Source organism: Hylobates moloch, unplaced genomic scaffold, assembly GCF_009828535.3.
Source record: "Hylobates moloch isolate HMO894 unplaced genomic scaffold, HMol_V3 SCAFFOLD_16, whole genome shotgun sequence".
Lineage (NCBI taxonomy): Eukaryota > Metazoa > Chordata > Mammalia > Primates > Hylobatidae > Hylobates > Hylobates moloch.
The window spans coordinates 3,224,218-3,245,652 of NW_026652291.1; the positions used below are offsets into that span (position 1 = coordinate 3,224,218).

At 46.0% G+C, this 21,435-nt stretch overlaps 1 protein-coding gene and 1 non-coding gene across 3 annotated transcripts; both read left to right on the forward strand.

Moving 5' to 3' along the window:
* The first annotated feature begins 5,170 nt into the window (after nt 1-5,170).
* On the forward strand, nt 5,171-19,579 carry CINP (cyclin dependent kinase 2 interacting protein). Of its 2 annotated transcripts, none has more exons than XM_058429450.1 (5): nt 5,171-5,220; nt 9,406-9,574; nt 13,043-13,172; nt 17,820-17,949; nt 19,105-19,579. In XM_058429450.1, exons 1-5 carry the CDS (start codon nt 5,214-5,216, stop codon nt 19,305-19,307), a joined length of 639 nt encoding a protein of 212 aa, XP_058285433.1. In that variant the 5' UTR covers nt 5,171-5,213; the 3' UTR covers nt 19,308-19,579. The 2 variants fall into 2 exon arrangements, with proteins under 2 accessions (XP_058285433.1, XP_031990790.1); XM_032134899.2 differs by lacking the exon at nt 5,171-5,220 and adding an exon at nt 5,730-5,793.
* Nucleotides 10,066-10,169, forward strand: LOC116456492 (small nucleolar RNA U13). The gene has a single exon (XR_004244715.1). It is a non-coding gene; the product is annotated as a small nucleolar RNA U13 (small nucleolar RNA).
* Nucleotides 19,580-21,435: the final 1,856 nt, after the last annotated feature.

The window sequence follows — 21,435 nt, forward strand, 5'->3', positions numbered from 1 at the left end:
TCCACACCACCGACAAAAATTAAAAAAATATGACAACCCACAAAATGGAAGAAAATATCTGGCGGTTATATATCTGATAAAGAGATTTTACCCAGAATATATAAAGAGCTCTTATAACTCAATAATAAAAAGACAATTTTAAAAGCTGGGTGCAGTGACACATGGCTATAGTCTCGGCTACTTGGGAGGCTGGGGTGGGAAGATCACTTGAACCCAGGAATTTGAGACCAGCCTGATCAACACAGCAAGACTTCATCTCAAAACAACAACAAAAGACAATTTTACAATGGGCAAAGTCTGAGAAACATTTCTCCAAAGAAGACACACAAATGCCCAGTAAGGCTGGGCACAGTGGCTCACATCTATAATCCCAGCACTTTGGGAGGCTGAGGCAGGTGGATCACCTGAGGCTGGGAGTTTGAGACCAGCCTGGCCAACATGGTGAAACCCTGTCTCTACTAAAAATACAAAAATTACGTGGGCATAGTGGCGCACATCTGTAATCCCAGCTACCCAGGAGGCCGAAGGAACAAGAATCACTTGAACCCAAGAGGTGGAGGTTGTAGTGAGCCAAGATCGCGCCACTGCACTCCAGCCTGGGCAACAGAGTGAGACTTTATTTCAAAAAAAAAAAAAAAAAAAAAAGGCCAATAAGCACAGAAAAAGATGCTCAACATCATGAATCATCAGGGAAATGCAAATCGAAACCACCAGGAGATACCACTTCATACCCACTAGGGTATGAACAAGTGTTAGCAAGGATGTGGAGAAAACTGTATACATTGCTGGTGAAAAATAAAATGGTGCAGCCACCAGTCGGCAGTTCTTCAAAAGGTTACAGAGTTACCATATGACCCAGAAATTCTATTCCTAGGTTTATGCCCAATAGAAATGATGGAAATAACATATCCATAAAGAATTTGTAGATAAATGTTCATAATATCACCACTCATAATAGCCAAAATGTCAAAACAACCTGTCCATCAACTGATGAATGGACAAACAAAATGTGGTCTATCCACACAATGGCAGCCTGTTCAGCAATAAAAAGGAGTGAAGTACTGATTCATGCTACAACATGGAGGAATCCTGAGAACACTATGCTAAGTGAAAGCAACCAGGCACAAAACACCACCTATTGTATGATTCCATGTATACGAAATGTCTAGAATAGAGAGCTATAGGCAGAGTAGGTCAGTGGTTGCCCAGGGCTGGGAGGAGAAGGGGTTAGGGTGTATTGCTGAAGGGTACGGAGTTTCCTTTTAGGGTGATGAGAAAGTTCTAAAATTGACGTAGTGATGGTTGCATAGCTGTGAATACAGTAAAACCACTGAATTGTATATAAATGGGTGAACTGTGTGGCATGTAAATTATATCTCAATAAAGCTGTTACCCCCCCAAAAAACAAAGGAAAAAATCAGTTCCTTCAAAGAGAAATCAGACCATACTACCCATTCTACTCAAAATTCCTCACTGGTTCCCCAGTGCTCTAACAATAAAAACCAAATGCCCCGTGTGGTCTGAGCCCTTTGCAGCTCCCCTGTCACCTCTCTACCTGTCTCCACGTGTCCTCCAAGTTCTAGCTACACTGACCCACTCTGTCCCGCTCCGGTTTCATAATTATTTCCTCTATGCAGAATGAATGATCTTCTCACTCCATTCATCTGGCTTCTTCTCAACCGTGGGGTCTCAGCTTAAATATCACCACCACAGAAAGGTCTTCTCTGACCAGATCACTTAGGAGTACCCAACTGTCCCTTCTTTCCTCTATCATATGTGCTTCATAATCCTCATTACAACCTCTAATTGCTTTATTTGCTAAACCATTTAAAAATCATCTCTCCTATGCGAGTGTAAGCAACGTGAATTTTCTCTTGCTTACCAAGGCAAATCCTAGTATCTAATAATATCTTTGGCACAGAGTAGATGCTCAGTAAAGATTTGTTAACTTCAGGTCTTACTGCAAAACAGTAGCCGCAATCCAATCTTTAAAATTGGGCTGGGCACGGTGGCTTATGCCTGTAATCCCAGCACTTTGGGAGGCTGAGGTGGGAGGATCGCTTGAGGCCAGGAATTCGAGACCAGTCTGGCCAACACGGCAAAACCCATCTCTACTAAAAAATACAAAAATTAGCCGGGTATGGTGGCACACACCTGTAATCCTAGCTACTTGGGAGGCTGAGGCAGGAGAATCACTTGAACCTTGGAGGTGGAGGCTGCAGTGAACCAAGATCGTGCCACTGCACTCCAGCCTGGGTGACAGAATGATACTCCATCTCAAAAATAAATAAATAAATAAAAATATAATGAATAATGCTTCCTTAGTCATGAATATTTCAGTTAAAAAAATACAAAACACCACTCTATGGCATCCTTCAAGTTACGATGCTTCCTTTCCCCACTAGCCCTGTCAATCTCATAACCCTGGAAGGTGGCAGCTAGCCTTCACTGCTGACTGCTAACACCCAACTGCCACCCGGATGGACGATTTCTCAAAACTGGAGTTAGGACTAATATAGAGACTAAGTCATCCACTTAGCTGTACAATAACCATGTTATCAGAGTGCTCTGACTACACTAATTGTTTAAGGATTCTCTCCAAAATCCCTAGGAAGCAACAATTCGTATCCCTATTGTAGAATCTATGTTTGAAATCTGGCTACAACATCTATTAATTATTTAAGTATTAAATTCTTAAGGAGGAACGTAATGAGATTGAGGCTGTTTCATTTATCTTCATTTATCTTCCAGACAAAATTTTGTCACTTCCTTGCTCCAATCCCCATTGGCTACCCAATGGTCACAACCTAAAGCCTAATACAAGCATGGAAAGTAGACATTATGACAAAACAGTCTATATCTAACTTCATCTCAGGCCACTCTTCCATCCACACACTGTGCACTCCCTACCCTTTAGCAATCACCCCTCTACCCGCTTCTTCTCCCAGCCCTGGGCAACCACTGATCTCCTCTCTGTCTACAGCTCGCCTATTCTGGACATTTCATTAAATGGAATCATATAATATGTGGTGTTTTGTGTTTGGTTGCTTTCACTTAGCATAATGTTCTCAAGGTTCCTCTATGTTGTAGCACAAATCAGTACTTCGTTCCTTTTTATTGCTGAACAGGCTTCCATTGTGTAGACAGGCCACATTTTGTTTGTCCATCCATCAGCTTTCCATCACAGTCCCTGCACACACCATAACCTGTATGTCTCTGCAGAACAAAGTCCCTTCCCACTCTTCCCTATTCCCCCATATGTACCCTGTAAGAACTAGTCCTCCTCCACCAGGAAGCCTTCATAAATTCCCTCAGATACTTGGTTGGTCTTTCTCTGCTTTCATAGAACTCCATGATGGCAGTTACCACCCAGCACCATCATTATCTGTTTTCTCTCCCCTTCAATGGACTCTTTCTCATCTTTACCTATGTTCTTCTAGTCTATATACTTTGCGGTGCTTCAAAAGACCAATAAAGAGTAGGTACAATCAATGCTCAATACATGTTTGTTGAATGAATCTCTCTCAAAGCACTGTGCTAGATTCGCCCGAGTATGATAGCCCTAAATATAAAATAGTGGCAAAAATTCAGTGGAACTCTTATGTCCAGGTCCAAAGAATACATTCATTTTAAATTGAACACACATCTCGAGTAACAGCTCCCTTCTACCTTAGCAATTCAAAAAGCTATCAACTACTCCCTTCTAATTTTACTGAGCTCTGTGCATTACTGAATCTAGAAATCTCTTCATGCTTGACACCAAAGCTTTTCATTATAACCCTTTCCTGATCTATTCCCCATCTTCCCAAGTTCAATCAACTGCCTCTGCCTGATGCCTTTTTCCTTCCTTTTCTTCCCACTAAGTTCCAGTAGCCATTTTTTTCAACTCATACAAAGGCTAATACGAAATGAGATTCTCCCCAAACTTAAGTGTAACTTCTTTAAGAAAAAATTGGAAAAAAAAATCCAGTAGATGCCAGTCTTCTACTGAAAAAGACGTGGGTGTAATACGGCTGATGCCTAACAAAAGCTACTTCCTAGTCACTCCTTCAGAAGAGGGTTATCCTCATTCCATCTTCCCCACCACTGGTTTTCCAAGGCAGTCCTGAAAATTCAATTTGTGTGTCCCCTACATCTGCACTTAGTTCTCCCTTTTAAAGTTCAAGGGCCAGACCATGATCTCCCTGAGGCAGTGACCGGGTCTGTCTGATTCACCATAGCATCCCTAGAGCCAGCCTGGCACAGTGCTGGCACACGACGGCCAAATCACCACCAATACGGGACGTAAGTCAGGTTAACAACAAGAACAACAAAAATAAGGTCAGAGGTTTATCAAGGTACATTATAGCTGGGTGTGAGACAACACAAAGTCCTGCAGCTTAAAAGACCAGGAATCACTGGTGATCACAAGAAGCTACAGTGGCTTCATTCCCTGATTCTACCTATGCCTGGCATTTGGGTTTGGAGATTTCCCAGAACTCTGTTTACGAGACCTTGGCTGCAAGGAGGCAGTCAACAAGTGCAACTGACCACTCCAGTAGATGAGAAAAGGATGCACCCAGGCTGGTATCCCACATTCTGCCAACAAATGGAACATAAGTCACAGAACAGAATAAAATTCCTGAATCCCAATAAGAAAGAGAGGGAGAAAAAAAGTGCAGGGAAGAGAAATAGAAGTAGAGAAGGAGAAACTAAACTCATGAGAAGTCAGAGACATATCAGAAGGGACTAGAGGGCGAGAAGGCAGGCTAGCACAGATGACAGCAGGGGCTCACCTTTACTGAAATGTACAGCGGCAGGCACCGTGCTTAACTTTACATGCACTGACCCATTTAATCCTCTTACCAAGCCAGAGGTAGAAACTATTCTCATCTCCATTCCACTAGTGATGAAACTGGAGCGGAGTGAGGTAGGGCATTTGCCCCAGCACAGAGCTAGGAAGGGGCCGCTGTGACCTGCCCGGCTCTGACTCCAGGACACCCCATCCTTTAACACTTACTACCTATTCTGCCTCCCAGGCCTTCAAATAGGATTGGGAAAGGATCATTCGCTTATCCATTCATCGAACACTGAACACCAACTGGATGAGTGTCAAGGCCTGGGGCCAGGCGCCGGTGGGCGGATGTAAGGGACGCGGGCTGCGAGAGGGGGACAGAACGCGACGTCAATCTTAAGGCGAAGGAGCAGAGACAGCGGCCAGACCGGCAGCCGGGATGCAGGGTGGGGCCTGGGGCCGAGGGCGCGGGGCGCGCAGCGGAGGCCTGAGGAGGGGCGGGTGGCCCCTGCTCCCCGCTGCGGACCGCCGGCTTCTGCGGGCGGCGAGCCAGGCGCTCCGTGTGTCGTGGCATTTAGTGTCCGCCACTCCGCGCGGGCGAGACTGCGGGCGAGGGAGACGGGGTGGACGGGCATGGAGACCCTGCGGGGCTGAGGCAAGGGAAGAGTGGCCCGGGGGAGGCCGAAGAGGGGCGCGGGGCCAGGCGTCGGGGGCGTCGGGGCCGCCTGCGGCGTCGCCGGACTCACCTCCCGCGGCAGCCCCTCCGGACTCGTCGGCCCCGCCGGGCCGGAGGAGGCGGGGATGGACTCCGGGCCGCGGGGGCTGCCGGGAGCTTGTTCCCTGGGCAACGGGGCCGGAACCGGGGCCAGCACTGAAGAGCGGCAGCTGGCTCCGCCAAGGGCTAGAGCGGCAGAGCCACAAGTGGCAGCGGGCGGGGCGGACGTGACGCAATGCGTTTCCGGCGGGGGTGGGCGGGGCTTCGCGTCTCCATCTAGGGATATCTGCGGACCGTATGGAAGGTGCGTGAGATCGGTTCGTTTCCCGGGGTGGGGTGGCTGTGAATGTTGCTGCTTGGGCCGCAGGTTGGACCCGAAGCTCAGGAGCTTCCCGGATTAAATGAGGTTAAATGGAGGTCCGCTGTCTTGCCCCAGCCTAGCCCGCAGGCCCCGCGCAGCCTCTGCAGGCTGCTCGGGACACAGTTTTGCCGAGCCTCCGTTTTTTCACATGTGGAGTAACAGATGAACGGGACGATATACGCAAATGAGTGTCAGCAGATCAGACACCCAAATTGTAATTATTGTCACTATAAATTAGCACGAACAGAGTTCACTGGGTGCCAAGTCTTGCATGCTCCTCTCCTCCAGAAACTCCTCTTTGAACTGCCCTCAGTCAGAACATTCTGCTTGTGATGAAAGCTGGCTTTCGCCTAGTGCTCAGTCTGCTGAGTACTGTTCCAAGTACTTTAAGTGGATCATCTCATTTGAACCTCACAGTGGTCCCATGAAGTAACGTCAACCCCATTTTGCAGATGGGGAGTCGAGGCTCAGAGGAGATAAGTAACGTAGCCACTGTGCCCTCACCCTACCCTGTCCTGTGACGCTGATGACTGGTCTGTCTTTACTAGCTCTTGAGTTTCTTGAAGTCAGTTATGTTTTTGGTTCCTAAATATGTGCCCCGTATGAGTCAGGCTGACCATGAATCAGATGTGATCCTGCCCTCAGAATCTCCTGTTGGGGGGAAAACCCTTAGACAATTATAGAACAGGTGGTAAGAGCTATTCCTCCATTTACCTCATTTTATGCAAAGCCTCCTATGTGTGGAAGGTTTGAAAGAGAACAAGACATAGTTCCTATCCTAGTCGAATTTCCAGTTTAGCAGGGAATATAGACATTAAACAAGAAAATACACTCCACTGGTGAATATCATGATAGCAGAATTATAGGATGTACCACATATCTAGTGATGAGTCGTAACTCAACCTGGGGGATCCAGGAATACTTCTCTGTGGAAATGACTTTCTAAAAACCTAAATCAGATAATTTCACTGCCCTACGCAGAGCTCATTGCTCACTCCCCATTGTATTAGGTTGCTGCAAAAGTAATGGCAGTTTTGGCCATTAAAAGTAATGGCAAAACCTGTTACTTTTGCACCAAGCTAATACTTAGAAGAAGTCTAAACTTTTTTTTTTTTTTTTTTGCTTTTTTTTGGTTGTTGTTTTGTTTTTTTTTTTGTTTTGTTTTTGAGACGGAGTCTCGCTGTGTCGCCCAGGCTGGAGTGCAGTGGCGCGATCTGGGCTCACTGCAAGCTCCGCCTCCCGGGTTGACGCCAGTCTCCTGCCTCAGCCTCCCGAGTAGCTGGGACTACAGGCGCCCGCCACCACGCCCGGCTGATTTTTTGTATTTTTATAGTAGAGATGGAGTTTCACTGTGTTAGCCAGGATGGTCTCTATCTCCTGACCTCGTGATCCGCCCGCCTTGGCCTCCCAAAGTGCTGGGATTACAGGCGTGAGCCACTGCGCTGGGCCCAAACTTCTTATCTTGGCCTATTAGGTTCTAGTTGTGTGATCACCTCCTCACCCACTAGTCCTTTTCTGTCCATTTCATTCCAGCACACTGGTTTTTTTGTTTGCTTGTTTGTTTTATTTTGTTTTGTTTTGTTTTCTGTTTTTTGAACTCACCAACCTCATTCTTATAATTAGGGCACATACTACTGACCTACCCTATTTCTGGCTTTTCATCATTCAAATCTCAGCCTAAATGACACCTTCTCAGGGGGTCACACTAACACAAGACCCTATTTTATTTTCCACACACACTTATCGTGATCTGAACTGATCGTGGTCATTTAATTGTTTATTATCTGCCTCCCCTTTGGAAAGTAAGTTCCATGTAAACGGTCCTGATCTGTCTCATTCAATCACTTCATTCCCCCATGCCTGGCATATTGTAGGCAGTAAGCAAATATTTGTTGTTTAAGTAAAGAACGAATGATAAATCAAGATGATATTTAAAAGTGAGGATACTAAGTATGAGGCAGGGGAGTGGGGACACACACGGATAGGAAAAACATTCCATGTCAAAGTCAGAACTTGTACAGAGCCAGCTCTGAGGCACAGAGGGCAAGTGGGCAAGGGTGAAGCTGAAGTGGCAGGCAGAGCTTGGATAGTAGAGGCCCTTGAGCTAACAGGTGAGATACTAGGTTTTTGCCATGTGCCAGGCCTCACAGCTTCACATATATTATCTAATCTCAGCAATCCTATGAAGTAGATACCATTTTTATTCCCATTTTGCAGATGAAAATGTTGAGGCTCTCTGAAAGGTATATATATTAACTTGCCCAAGATCTCACAGGTGGCAGAGCTGGGGTTCAGACGCAAGCAGTGTGGTCTTCTGACTTGAGGCATCAAACCATCCAGCTGTTGTATGTCCTGGATTCCTCAAGGGGACTTTATTCTGTGGGCCGTGAGAAGCCTTTGCGGGGTTCCAAGTAGAGAAGGCGAGAGGGCACAGGAGGGTTGCGGGAGAACAAACAACCTGAGTTGGCTCTTGGTGGTCAGGGGGTTGCTTCCTACAGGCAGTGGGATCCAGGTGCATCTTGGAGGATGGGCGTCGTGAGCCTGAGGAAGGAAGGAGCTTTCCTGCAGAAATAACATGTGCAAAGGCCTGCAGGCACCTCAGCTTTTCTTTTTTTTTTTTTTTTTTTTTTTTGAGACGGAGTCTCGCTCTGTCGCCCAGGCTGGAGTGCAGTGGCGCAATCTCGGCTCACTGCAAGCTCCGCCTCCCGGGTTCACGCCATTCTCCTCCCTCAGCCTCTCCGAGTAGCTGGGACTACAGGCGCCCGCCACCACGCCCGGCTAATTTTTTTGTATTTTTAGTAGAGACGGGGTTTCACCGTGGTCTCGATCTCCTGACCTCGTGATCCGCCCGCCACGGCCTCCCAAAGTGCTGGGATTACAAGCGTGAGCCACCGCGCCTGGCCCAAAGGCACCTCAGCTTTTCAAGAGCTGCCAGTAGTTCATTTTCGCTGGAGATTGATGCAGGGGCCAAGGTGTGGGTTGATGTACGTGTTGATGTGGACGGGTAGCTAGGTCTGGAAGGATTTTGGACTTCCTCCTGATTTCCAAGCGGGGCAGTGGCAGCATCGTGATCAACTCTGCATCTCTGTTGTCTCAGTGTCTTGAAATGATTAACACTCATGAGCCATGCCACTCTGAACAAATTTAAAGTATCAGAGTGCCTGAGACTAGATAGTGGAAGTACTTAGGAGTCAGGGCTAGATTATCCTGTAGGGAAGGTAACGTGAGCCATTGAAGAGTTTTAGCAGAAAGTCACAACTTTACCTTGTTTCCAATCTTTGGAAAACAAAGGGCTTAAGGTAAAAACTTTGTGGAGCCATTAAGCTGGAAAAGGATTCAGCTATATCTGGTGAATCTTAAAATGTTAAAAGTATTCTATGTTGTCTTCTTCCAGGAACTTTCACATTCATTCAGACTTTGTAGTTTCCACATTTATTTGTCCAGTTGATACAGCATTTCAGATAGTTTTACTGTTGAAAATTATGAGGACATTTGCCCTCCAACTATGATTGTATATTCCATGATAATAATTTTGTTTCTTTTATACCCTATCAGCAAAGACTCTTGGAATTGTAACACCCAGAAAACCTGTCTTATCTGTCAGTGCAAGAAAAATTAAGGACAATGCGGCTGATTGGCACAATTTAATCCTGAAGTGGGAAACCCTCAGTGATGCAGGTTTTACCACTGCAAATAATATTGCCAACTTGAAAATCAGTTTATTGTAAGTACATACTGGTTTTTCATGCTCTAAGTTTTTCACCCTTAATAACTGGGGAAATATCAACATGAATAAATTTTAAAATAAAATATTAAGCAAAAAAAGCAAGGGGTAAGATGACACATGTAAGTATAAATTGTATTGTACATTTTAAATACAAAATTATATTATATAATATATATATATATATTTTTTTTTTTTTTTTTTGAGACAAAGTCTCATCGATGGCGCGATCTCAGCTCACTGCAACCTCCACTGCCCGGGTTCAAGCGATTCTCCTGCCTCAGCCTCCGGAGTAGCTGGTATTACAGGCGCCTGTCACCGCACCTGGATAATTTTTGTATTTTTAGTAGAGACAGGGTTTCACCATGTTAGGTTGCTCTCGAACTCCTGACCTCACATGATCCACCCGCCTCAGCCTCCCAAAGTGCTGGGATTACAGGTGTGAGCCACCGTGCCTGGCTATTCTGATTTTTAAAACCACAGATTCTTTGATTCTTTTGTAGTTCATAGGCATAATGATTGGGTTTTCATGCTCATGTATGACCTATGCCTTCCTCAAACTTTGCTATGATGTTGGCACATTACCTAGCTGATACGGAAAAAACTACCACGAATTCTTTTCGTCCATTTTTGGATTTTACGTAAACAAAAAACATATATTATTGTTTCCTTTATATCTCACTTTCTTTTTCTGTTTTTTATTTTTTATTTTTGGAGACGAGTCTCACTCTATCCCCCAGGCTGGAGTGCAATGGCGTGATCTTGGCTCACTCCAACCTCTGCCTGCCAGGTTCAAGTAATTCTCCTGCCTCAGCCTCCTGAGTAGCTGGAATTACAGGTGCCTGCCACCATGCCCGGCTAATTTTTGTATTTTTAGTAGAGACGGAGTTTCGCCATGTTGGCCAGGCTGGTCTTGAACTCCTGACCTCAAGTGATCCGCCCACCTCGGCCTCCCTAAATGCTGGGATTACAGGTGTGAGCCACCACACCCAGCCATGTCTCACTCTCTTTCAACATGGAAGCCATCCGTGTAATGTAGAGCCACTATTCTGGTTCTATTCTTTCTCATTGCTGTTTAATAGTGTTTATCTACATTAGACCTCTCACACTGGCTTATCAACTAAGTTATATAATATTCTCAATCTTTTGTTGTCATTTCAACAGTCTGCACAGCATCTTTCCCAGGAATAGATTCCATCTCAAGAAACCACCTTCTTTGCTCATCCATAAGAAACAATTCCTCATCTGTTCAAGTTTTCTCATGAGATTGCAGCAATTCAGTTCCATCTTCAGACCCCACTTCCAGTTCTGGTTCTCTTGCTTTTTCCACTGGCAGAGTAGATTTAACATCATTGTTAAGGACCCTAGGAATTTAAGAATGGTAAATGAGCATTGGATTCAACTTAAAGTCACTAATTGCAATATCCCCTAATAAGAGGGTCAGCCTGTCTCTTGAAGCTTTGAAGCCTGTCATTGACTTCTCTGTAGTTGTGAATGTCTTGGATGGCATGTTCTTCTAATAGAAGGCTGTTTCATCTACACTGAAATCTGTTGTATCATGTAGCCACCTTCTTCTGGATAACTTGCTCCAGCTTCTACGTTAGCATTTGCAGCTTCACCTTGCACTTTTATGTTATGGAGATGGCTTTTGTCCTTAAACCTCATGAACCAAATCCTGCTAGTCTCAAACTGTTCTTCTGTAACTTCCTCATGTCTCTCAGCCTTCACAGAATTGAAGAGAGTTAGGGTCCTGCTGTGTATTAGGCTTTGACTTAAGGGAATGCTGTGTCTGGTTTGATCTTCCATCCAGACCACTCAAACTTTCTCCATATCCGCACTAAGGTGTTTCACTCATCTTTCACGTGTTCACTGGAGTAGCACCTTTAATTTTCTTCAATAACTTTTCCTTTGCCTTCACAACTTGGCCAACTGTTTGGCACAAGAGGCCTAGTTTTCAGCTTATCTTAGCTTTTTTTTTTTTTTTTTTGTAGAGACGGAGTCTCACTCTGTTGCTCAGGCTGGAGTGCAATGGTGCAATCTTGGCTCACTGCAACCTCTGCCTCCCGGGTTCAAGCAATTCTCCTGCCTCTGCCTCCCAATGGGCTGGGACTACAGGCGCACACCGCCACACCCAGCTAATTTCTTTTGTATTTTAGTAGAGACAGAGTTTCACGGGTTGCCCAGGGTGGTCTTGAATCCCTGAGCTCAGGCAATCCGCCCGCCTTGGCCTCCCAAAGTGCTAGGATTACAGGCGTGAGCCACCACACCTGGCCCCTTATCTCAGCTTTTGACATGCCTTCCTCACTAAGCTTAATCATTTCTAGCTTTTAATTTTTTTGTTTCTTTAATTGGCCAAAGTATAGCTTTTGATTTAAAATGAGAGATATGCAACTCTTCCTTTCACTTGTACACTTAGAGGCCAATGTAGGGCTATTAATTGGCTTGATTTCAATATCCTCCTATTTCAGGGAAAGGGAGGCCCAAGGAGATGGGGAGAAATGGGAGCAGCCGGTCAGTGGAGCAGTCAGAACACACAACATTCATTCATTAAGCTCGCTGTTATATATGAACATGGTTCATGACACCTCAAAACAAACTAGTAATATCAACGATTACCAATCACAGATCATAGATATAATGAAAAAGTTTGAAATATTGTTAAGAATTGCCAAAATATGATACAGAGACATGAAGTAAGCACATGCTATTGGCAAAATGGCGCTGATTGACTTGCTGTACATACAGAGGGTTGCCACAAACCTTCAATTTGTAAAAAATGCATTATCTGTGAAACTCAGTAAGGTGAAGCACAATAAAATGAGGCGTGCCTGTATTCCTGGATTGTGAACTCTTTGAGGAAATGGTCCATGTCTTATTCATCTTTGTACATCCAGCACCATGCCCTATGCCAAGGATACCACACAGCTGATTTTTTTTTTTTTTTTTTTTTGAGACAGTCTTGCTCTTTCGCACAGGCTAAGTGCAGTGGTGCTATAACGGCTCGCTGCAGCCTTGACTTCCTGGGCTTAAGTGATCCTCCCACCTCAGCCTCCTAAGTAGCTGGGACCGCATGTGTGTCCCACCGTGCCCAGCTAATTTTTACTTTTAATTTTTGTGGAGATGAGGTCTCACTATGTTGCCCAGGCTAGACTCAAACTCCTGGACTCAAGCAGTCCTCCCGCGTCCACCCCCCAAAGTGTTGGGATTACAGGCATGAGCCACCAAAACCAGCTGTCACGTGACTGAATTTAACTGACTTATTCTGGTGCAAAATTGAGTGACCAATGGACATATTCATTGCACATATAAATAATAACTAAATTTGTATCATAATGATATGAAAGAACAATGCTTATGCAAAATGTCCCACATAACGATGTGGATATAAAGGTTTGTAGAATTTATTATAAGGAAATAAGGCAAGCTTAAAGAGTAAATTTTGTACACATTATTTTCTATTTTGTTTAGGAATAAAAACAAGATAGAACTAGACAGCAGCAGCCCAGCCTCGAAGGAAAATGAAGAAAAGGTGTGTCTGGAATATAACGAGGAACTGGAGAAGCTGTGTGAGGAACTGCAGGCCACCGTGGATGGGTTGGTAAGACATAAAGATGCCGGCCACTTGTGGTCACTGTCGCTGAATCCGACGGACCTGTTTGGGGTTCGCTTGACCATTGGCCATCCCTTCCTCCTTCTCAGTCCCTCTGATGTTCTCTTCCTCTGCCTGCCGCGTAAATCTCAATGTTCCCCGAGATGCTGTCTTAGACACTCCTCCTGTGCATCATCCGGGGACATTTCACCCACTTTTAGGGCTCATCACATAGTAAATTTTTTTTTTCTTTTTTTTTTTTCTGTGAGATGGAGTTTTGCTTTGTCGCCCAGGCTAGAGAGCAGTGGCGCGATCTTGGCTCACCACAACCTCCGCCCCCTGGGCTCAAGCGATTCTCCTGTCTCAGCCTCCAGAGTAGCTGGGACTACAGGCATCTGCCACCACGCCTGGCTAATTTTTGTATTTTTAGTTGAGACAGGGTTTCACCATATTGATCAGGCTAGTCTCAAACTCCTGACCTCAGGTGATCCACCTGCTGGCCTCCCAAAGGGCTGGGATTACAGGCATGAGCCACCACGCCCAGCCACAGAGTAAATATTTTAGGCTTCTAGGGCCAGCCAGTCTCTGTCTCAGCTACTCATCTCTGCCACATAGGACTAAACAGCCATAGGCAATATATGCATAAATGGATGTGGCTGTGTTCCATGAAAACTTTTATCTTTGTTTTTTGGGTTTTTTTTTTTTTTTTGAGATGGAGTCTCACTCTGTCACCCAGGGTGGAGTGCAGTAGCACAATCTCGGCTCACTGCAAACTCTGCCTCCCAGGTACAAGTGATTCTCCTGCTTTAGCCTCCCAGGTAGCTGGGATTACAGGCTTGCGCCACCACATGAGCTAATTTTTGTATTTTTAGTAGAGATAGCATTTCACCATGTTGACCAGGCTGGTCTTGAACTCCTGACCTCAAGTGATCTGCCTGCCTCAGCCTCCCAAACTGCTGGGATTACAAGCATGAGCCACTGCACCTGGCCTTTTTTGTTTTTGTTTTTGTTTTTGTTTTTGAGACAGGGTCTCACTCTGCCGCCGAGGCTGGAGTGCAGTGGCGAGATCTTGGCTCACTGCAACCTCCGCCTCCCGGGTTCAAGCAATTCTTGTGCCTCAACCTTCCGCATAGCTGGGATCGCAGGTGTGTGCCACCATGCCCAGCTAATTGTTGTATTTTTAGTAGAGATAGGGTTTCACCATGTTGGCCAGGCTGGTCTCGAAGTCCTGGCCTCAAGTGATCCACCCACCTCAGCCTCCCAAAGTGTTGGGATTACAGGCATGAGCCACTGCACCCATACAGGAAAACTTTCTTTTCTTTTTTCTTTTTTTTTGAGACACAGTCTTGCTCTGTCGCCCAGGCTAGAGTACAGTAACGTGATCTTGGCTCACTGCAATCTCCATCTCCCAGTTTCAAGCGATTCTCCCATCTCAGCGTCCTGAGTAACTGGGATTACAGGTGCGTGTCACCATGCCCGTCTGATTTTTGTATTTTTAATAGAGACGGGTCTTTGCCACGTTGGCTAGGCTGGTCTTGAACTCCTGACCTCAAGTGATCTGCCCACCTCGGCCTCCCGGAGTGCTGGGATTACAGGCATGAGCCATTATGTTCGTCCAGGAAAACTTTATCTTTGGACACTGAAATTAGAATTTTGTATAATTTTTATGAGTCACAATCACTATTGTCCTTTTGGTTATTTTCAACCATTTAAAAATGTAAAAACCATCTTAGCTTGTGGGCCATGCAGAAACAGGCTATGGGCCAGAATTGACCTGTGTTCCAGGGATAGTTTGCCCATCCCTGATACAGCACGTAAGAGACTAAAGTGTTTGTTTAATGAACTAATAACTAAATTTCAATACCTACCATACTGGCCACCAGATGTGAAGATAACACCACCTTATTTCTTTGCTAGGCACAGGAAATTAGGTTTTACACATATTTGAACTTGGATAACTGAAGCTTACCCATAAACATTTAAGATCTTTATATTTTCATCTTTTTGTTTGTTTGGAGACAAGGTCTCGCTGTGGAATGCAGTAGCATGATCACAGCTCACTGCAGCCTTTACTTCCTGGGCTTAAGTGATCTTCTTGCCTCAGCCTCCCGAGTAGCTGGGACTACAAGCATGAACCATCATGCCCGGCTAATTTTTAAAATTTGTTTGTAGAGACGGGGTTCTCATGTTGGCCAGGCTGGTCTCGAACTCCTGACATGAAGTGATCTTCCCACCTTGGCCTCCCAAAGGGCTGGGATCACAGGCGTGAGCCCTGGCATCCTGCCTTAGCTTTTCCATCATGTCTTCTTTCGGCTTCAGGATCCTGTATGACATTGAGTCCCCGTGTTTCCTTAGGCTCCTTTTGGCCATGACAGTTTCTCAGACTTCCCTGTTTTTGATGACTTTGACAATGTTGAGGGATGCTGGTCAGGTATTTTGTAGAATGTCCCTCAATTGAGGTTTCTCTGATGTTTTTCTCCTAATTAAACTGAGGTTATGGGTTTTTTTCAGAGGAGGACCACAGAAGTAAAGTGCCATTTCTATCACGTCATATCGAGGGCACGTACTGGACATACTGTCATCAGGACTTTTCTTTGGGTCACCTATTGCCTGGGCTGGTCTCAAACTCCTGGGCTCAAGCAATGCTCCCACCTCGGCCTCCCAAAGTGCTGGGATTCCAGGTGTGAGCCACTGTGCGCAGCCTGGACTTTCCACTGTTGAAGTTGACCTTGATCACCTGGCTGCGCGGTGTTTCCAGGTTCCTCTGCTGTGACGTTGCTCTTTCTCCTCCTCCCATGCTGTGCTCTTTGGCAGGAAGTCACTATGAGTAGCCCACACCTAGGGGGTAGGGATGTATTCACCACCTCCTTGAGGGTGCAGTATCTACATAAATTATTTGCAATTATTCTGCATAGGAGATTTGTTCCCTCCCTCCCATTTGTTAATTTTTTTTTTTTTTTTTTTTTTTTGAGACGGAGTTTCACTCTTGTCACCCAAGCTGGAGTGCAGTGGGGTGATCTCGGCCCACCGCAACCTCTGCCTCCTGGGTTCAAGTGATTCTCCTGTCTCAGCTTCCCAAGTAGCTGGGATCCAGGCGCAGTGGCTCATGCCTGTAATCCCAGCACTCTAGGAGGCCAAGGCAGGTGGATCACCTGAGGTCAGGAGTTTGAGACCAGCATGGCCAACCAACATAGTGAAACCCCATCTCTACTAAAAATACAAAAAATTAGCCAGGGGTGGTGGCGGACACCTGCAATCCCAGCTACTTGGGAGGCTGAGGCAGAAGAATCACTTTCGGAGGTTGCAGTTAGTCGAGATCAAGCCACTGCACTCCAGTCTGGGCGACAGAGCGAGATTCTGTGTCAAAAAAAAAAAAAAAAATTCCGGGCGCGGTGGCTCATGCCTGTAATCCCAGCACTTTGGGAGGCTGAGGCGGGTGGATCACAAGGTCAGGAGTCCAAGACCAGCCTGGCCAAGATGGTGAAAGCCTATCTCTACTAAAAATACAAAAATTAGCTGGGCATGGTGGCGGGTGCCTGTGATTTCAGCTACTCGGGAGGCTGAGGCAGAGAATTGCTTGAACCCAGGAGGCAGAGGTTGTAGTAAGCTGAGATCGTGCCACTGCACTCCAGCCTGGGCGACAGAGTGAGACTCTGTCCAAAAAAAAAAAAGAAAAAGAAAAGTGGTTTGGGAATAAGTTCTCATTCTATGTTCAAAACCAAAAGTTGATTTTTTTTTTTTTTTTTTTCCCGAGACGGAGTCTTGCTCTGTCGCCCAGGCTGGAGTGCAGTGGCGCAATCTCGGCTCACTGCAAGCTCTGCCTCCCGGGTTCACACCATTCTCCTGCCTCAGCCTCCCGAGTAGCTGGGACTACAGGCGCCCGCCACTATGCCTGGCTAATTTTTTGTATTTTTAGTAGAGACGAGGTTTCACCATGTTAGCCAGGATGGTCTCGATCTCCTGACCTCGTGATCTGCCCACCTCGGCCTCCCAAAGTGCTGGGATTACAGGCGTGAGCCACCGCGCCCGGCCTATCTCTCACTTCTTAAAAGCAGCAAGAGCCAGCCAGGCATGGTGGCACATGCCTGTATAATCCCAACACTTTGGGAGGCTGAGGCGGGAGGATTGCTGGAGCCCAGGAGTTAGAGACCAGCCTGGGCAACATAACGAGACCCTGTCTCTACAAATTAAAAAAAATTAGCTGGGCGTGGTGGTGCACACCTGTGATCCCAGCTACTTGGGAGGCTGAGGTACCGGTGGTTGAGGCTGCATAAGGCATGATCATGCCACAAAGAATGAGACCCTGTCGCAAAAAAGAAAAAGGCAGCAAGAGCCTGCCTTGGGATTCCTCCAGGTCTTTGGGTCTAAGACATTAGTGCTGTTTGGAAATCCTAGTGAAATGGCACTTGGAAACCTTTCTTGCTCTAGGACTGGAAATCTGGGGTTTATTACCAAAGTAATTCAAATTAATGAAATCATAGCAACTGTCCACCTTTGTCCCCCTGGGAATTTGCTGTATGTAAAGTTAGCAGTGTTTAGTTATTGGAATTTTTATCATAATAGACTTACACTTCTTAGCTTTGAAATCTTATAGTTATTGAATCTGAGACTGGAGATTTCAAATAATATTACATATTCCAAATGAATATCTTTCAGACCAAAATACAGGTGAAAATGGAAAAGCTGTCTTCAACTACCAAGGGAATTTGTGAACTAGAAAACTACCATTATGGGGAGGAGAGTAAACGACCCCCTCTGTTCCACACGTGGCCTACAACCCATTTCTGTAAGTAGTTCCTTCTCAGTTGATTTTCAGGAGGGTAAAGGTTATTAAGGGCATTTAGTATCGTTTACATCTGGTACTTTAAGAAGCTGCCAAGGCTTTCAAATTCAGTGCATAAGTATCGGGAGGAAAGGAGACAGAGGCATCTTAAACATTTCTTCTTGGCTTTAATTACCTGGTTATCAGCAGAGTATATTAATAGAGACCCGTGAAGCAAGCTGCTGTTATTAGGCCTCTAAAACCAGTGGGCAGAGTGAATTCCACCTCCTCTGTGGCAGCAGAAATCTCTCATTTTGAGGGGGGAAAGGGAAGAAAGGAGTTTTTTTGGTTTGTTGAGGTTTTTCTTTTGTTTTTTGTTTTAATTAAAAAACAAATTGAGGTCACTGCAGCCAACCTCATGGAACATGACTGGGAAAAATGAAACCCATGGCTTCAGTAAACTCTATGAGGCACTTCTTAAAGGGTTACTTTTAGCTTTATTAGTTCAAGACAAGGGTAAGCTATTTGATGTTGATCTGAGACTTTTTAAATAAGGCAGGAAAGGGTAAAATCACCTAGTGGAATGTGTTTAGTGAAATATTGTCAGTTTGAGGAGAATCTCCTACTGATAATCACTGTAGGTCACCTAAGAGTCAAGTAGAAAAGGTTATATATACTTTTTTTGAGACAGAGTCTCGCTCTGTCACGCAAGCTGGAGTGTAGTGGTGCAATCTTGGCTCACTACAGCCTCCGCCTCCCAGGCACAAGCAATTCTCGTGCCTCAGCCTCCCAAGTAGCTGAGATTACAGGCACGTGCCACCACACCTGGCTAGTTTTTGTATGTTTTAGTAGAGACAGGGATTCACCATGTTGGCCAGGCTGGTCTCAAACTCCTGAACTCAGGTGATCTACCCACTTGGGCCTCCCAAAGTGCTGAGATTACAGGTGTGGGCCACCACACCTGGCCTATATACACTTTTTATTTCACTCTGCTGACCATGTTACCGAATTGTACTAATCTGCACCAGCTGGAGTGGTAACCTCCATCGGGCCCTTCTTCCCCTCAGTGCTGTTGCTGATTCTGGTTTTTAATCAAGAGCTGTTAAAAATGTGGTTCTTCCCGAGTCGAGACTATGTTCTTGAATCACTGCCATTAAGGGAGACTCACGTTTCTTTCAGATGAGGTTTCGCATAAGCTCTTGGAGATGTACAGGAAGGAGCTGCTCCTGAAGTGCACGGTGGCCAAGGAGCTTGCACATGCCGGGGATCCCGACCTCACCCTGAGCTACTTGTCCATGTGGCTGCACCAGCCCTACGTGGAGAGCGACAGCAGGCTGCATCTGGAGAGCATGCTGCTGGAGACAGGCCACCGAGCTCTGTGACGTCCCGAGACAGCTGCGGACACTGGCTCCTTCCACGTCTCACCAGGCAGACAGTCTGCCTAGGACCCAGTGCCGCAGGCCTGGATCAGACCCCAGGATCAGACCTTCTTGGGGTCTTCTGGCCAGAGCTTGTCACCAGCCCTGTGGCCTCTCCAGGCATGCCTATGCCCACAACCCGCGGCCAGCCCCACGTGGTGCCGCTCAGCCTTCTCTGCCCCTCCTGGGAATCCGTCACTCATGGGTGCTTCGGAGTAAAATCAATGAGTTTCTGAGCAGAATGAGTGAGTGATCTAGTTTCTATAAATTAGGCATGCTTTACACATTACGTTTGTGTAGAAAATCCCTGGTTTAATATTTTCACTTTATGCCTATCTGATTGTTGAAGTTTTTATGAGACTATATTAGTTTTTGGGCCAGGTGCGGTGGCTCGCGCCTGTAATCCCAGCACTTTGGGAGGCCGAGGTGGGCGGATCAGTTGAGGTTCATAGTTCAAGTCCGGCCTGGCCAACGTGATGAAACCCTGTCTCTACTAAAAATACAAAAATCAACTGGCGTGGTGGTACGTGCCTGCAATCCCAGCTACTCGAGAGGCTGAGGCAGGAGAATCGCTTGAACCGGAAGGCAGAGGCTGCTGTGAGCCATTGCACTCCAGCCTGGGCGACAGACTGGGACTTCGTCTTAAATAATAAGATCCCATGGAGTTAAAATGAAGTTTGACATCATGAAAATGAAAATAACCTACAAAAAAGTTGCTGCTGTTTGCATACTGGGGACGTGACAAGCGGTGTAAACTGTCTTCCCTGGCATTCTTCTGACACAAATCCTCGAGTTTCACAATGTTTGCAGCCATTTCCAGAGTTAACATACTAGGTTAGAATGAGGGAAAGGTGACAGTTTTGAAACAGACTGAAGAGACTGGTCAAAAGCTAGGGTGTGGGGAGAATGTGAAGGTATGCAAAAGCCTACTTTGTTTTTTTTTTTAATGGAGTCTCGCTCTGTCACCAGGCTGGTGTGCAGTGGCACGATCTCAGCTCACTGCAACCTCCGCCTCCTGGGTTCAAGCAATTCTCATGCCTCAGCCTCCAGAGTAGTTGGGATTACAGGCACGCACTGCCACACCCAGCTAATTTTTGTATTTTTAGTAGAGACGGAGTTTCACCACGTTGGCCAAGATGGTCTCCATCTCCTGACCTCGTGATCCACCCGCCTCGCCCTCCCAAAGTGCTGGGATTACAGGCGTGAGCCACTGCGCCCGGCCTGCAAAAACCTACTTTAAACTCTTCTTTTTTTGTGGCATTACTTGTTACATGGTTTCTATATCTGTGTTTGCCTTTTTGTAAGTTCTCTGATCCCAAACTGTTTATATTCTGTGGGACTGTGTATATAGTGATACTTAATAAATAGCAGTTTTAGTTTTTTGGTTTTTTTTATAAGAGATAGGCTCTTACCATGTGGCCCAAGTAGTGTCAAACTCCTGAGGTCAAGGGATCCTCCCTTCTCAGTCTCCTCAGAGACTACAGTCATGCCCTGCCCAGCCCAGCAATAATGTTGTTGTTGTTGTTGTTAGATACAGGGTCTTGCTCTGTTGTCCAGGCTAGAATGCAGTGGCATGATTGTAGCTCACTGTAATCTCAACCTCAAACTCCTGTGCTCAGGTGATCCTCCTGCCTCAGCCTCCAGAGTAGCTGGGACTGTAGGCATGCATAACCACGTCCGGCTAAATTTTTTATGTTTACTTTTTAGAGATGGGGGTCTTGCTATGTTGCCCTGGCTTGCCTTGAACTCCTGGCCTCAAGTGATCCTCCTGCCTCAGCTTCCCAAAGTGCTGGGATTATAGGTGTGAGCCACTGCACCTGGCCAAGTTTAGTTTTTAATTGTGTCATTTTAGTATTTAACTATAAATACTATTTATCTAAGTTTATTAAGACTATTGTAACTTTATTTATTTTTTGAGACAGAGTCTCGCTCTTGTTGCCCAGGCTGGAGCACAGTGGTGCGATCTCGGCTTACCGTAGCCTCCACCTCCTGGGTTCAAGCGATTCTCCCCACTCCCTACTCCCAAGTAGCTGGGATTACAGGCACCTGCCACCATGCCTGGCTGATTTTTACAGGCATGCGCCACCACACT

Coding starts and splice junctions, on each gene's coding strand:
- CINP (XM_058429450.1), top strand. Junction 13,173..17,819: donor AGGCCACCGTGGATGGGTTG/GTAAGACATAAA, acceptor AATATCTTTCAG/ACCAAAATACAGGTGAAAAT. Junction 17,950..19,104: donor GTGGCCTACAACCCATTTCT/GTAAGTAGTTCC, acceptor CGTTTCTTTCAG/ATGAGGTTTCGCATAAGCTC.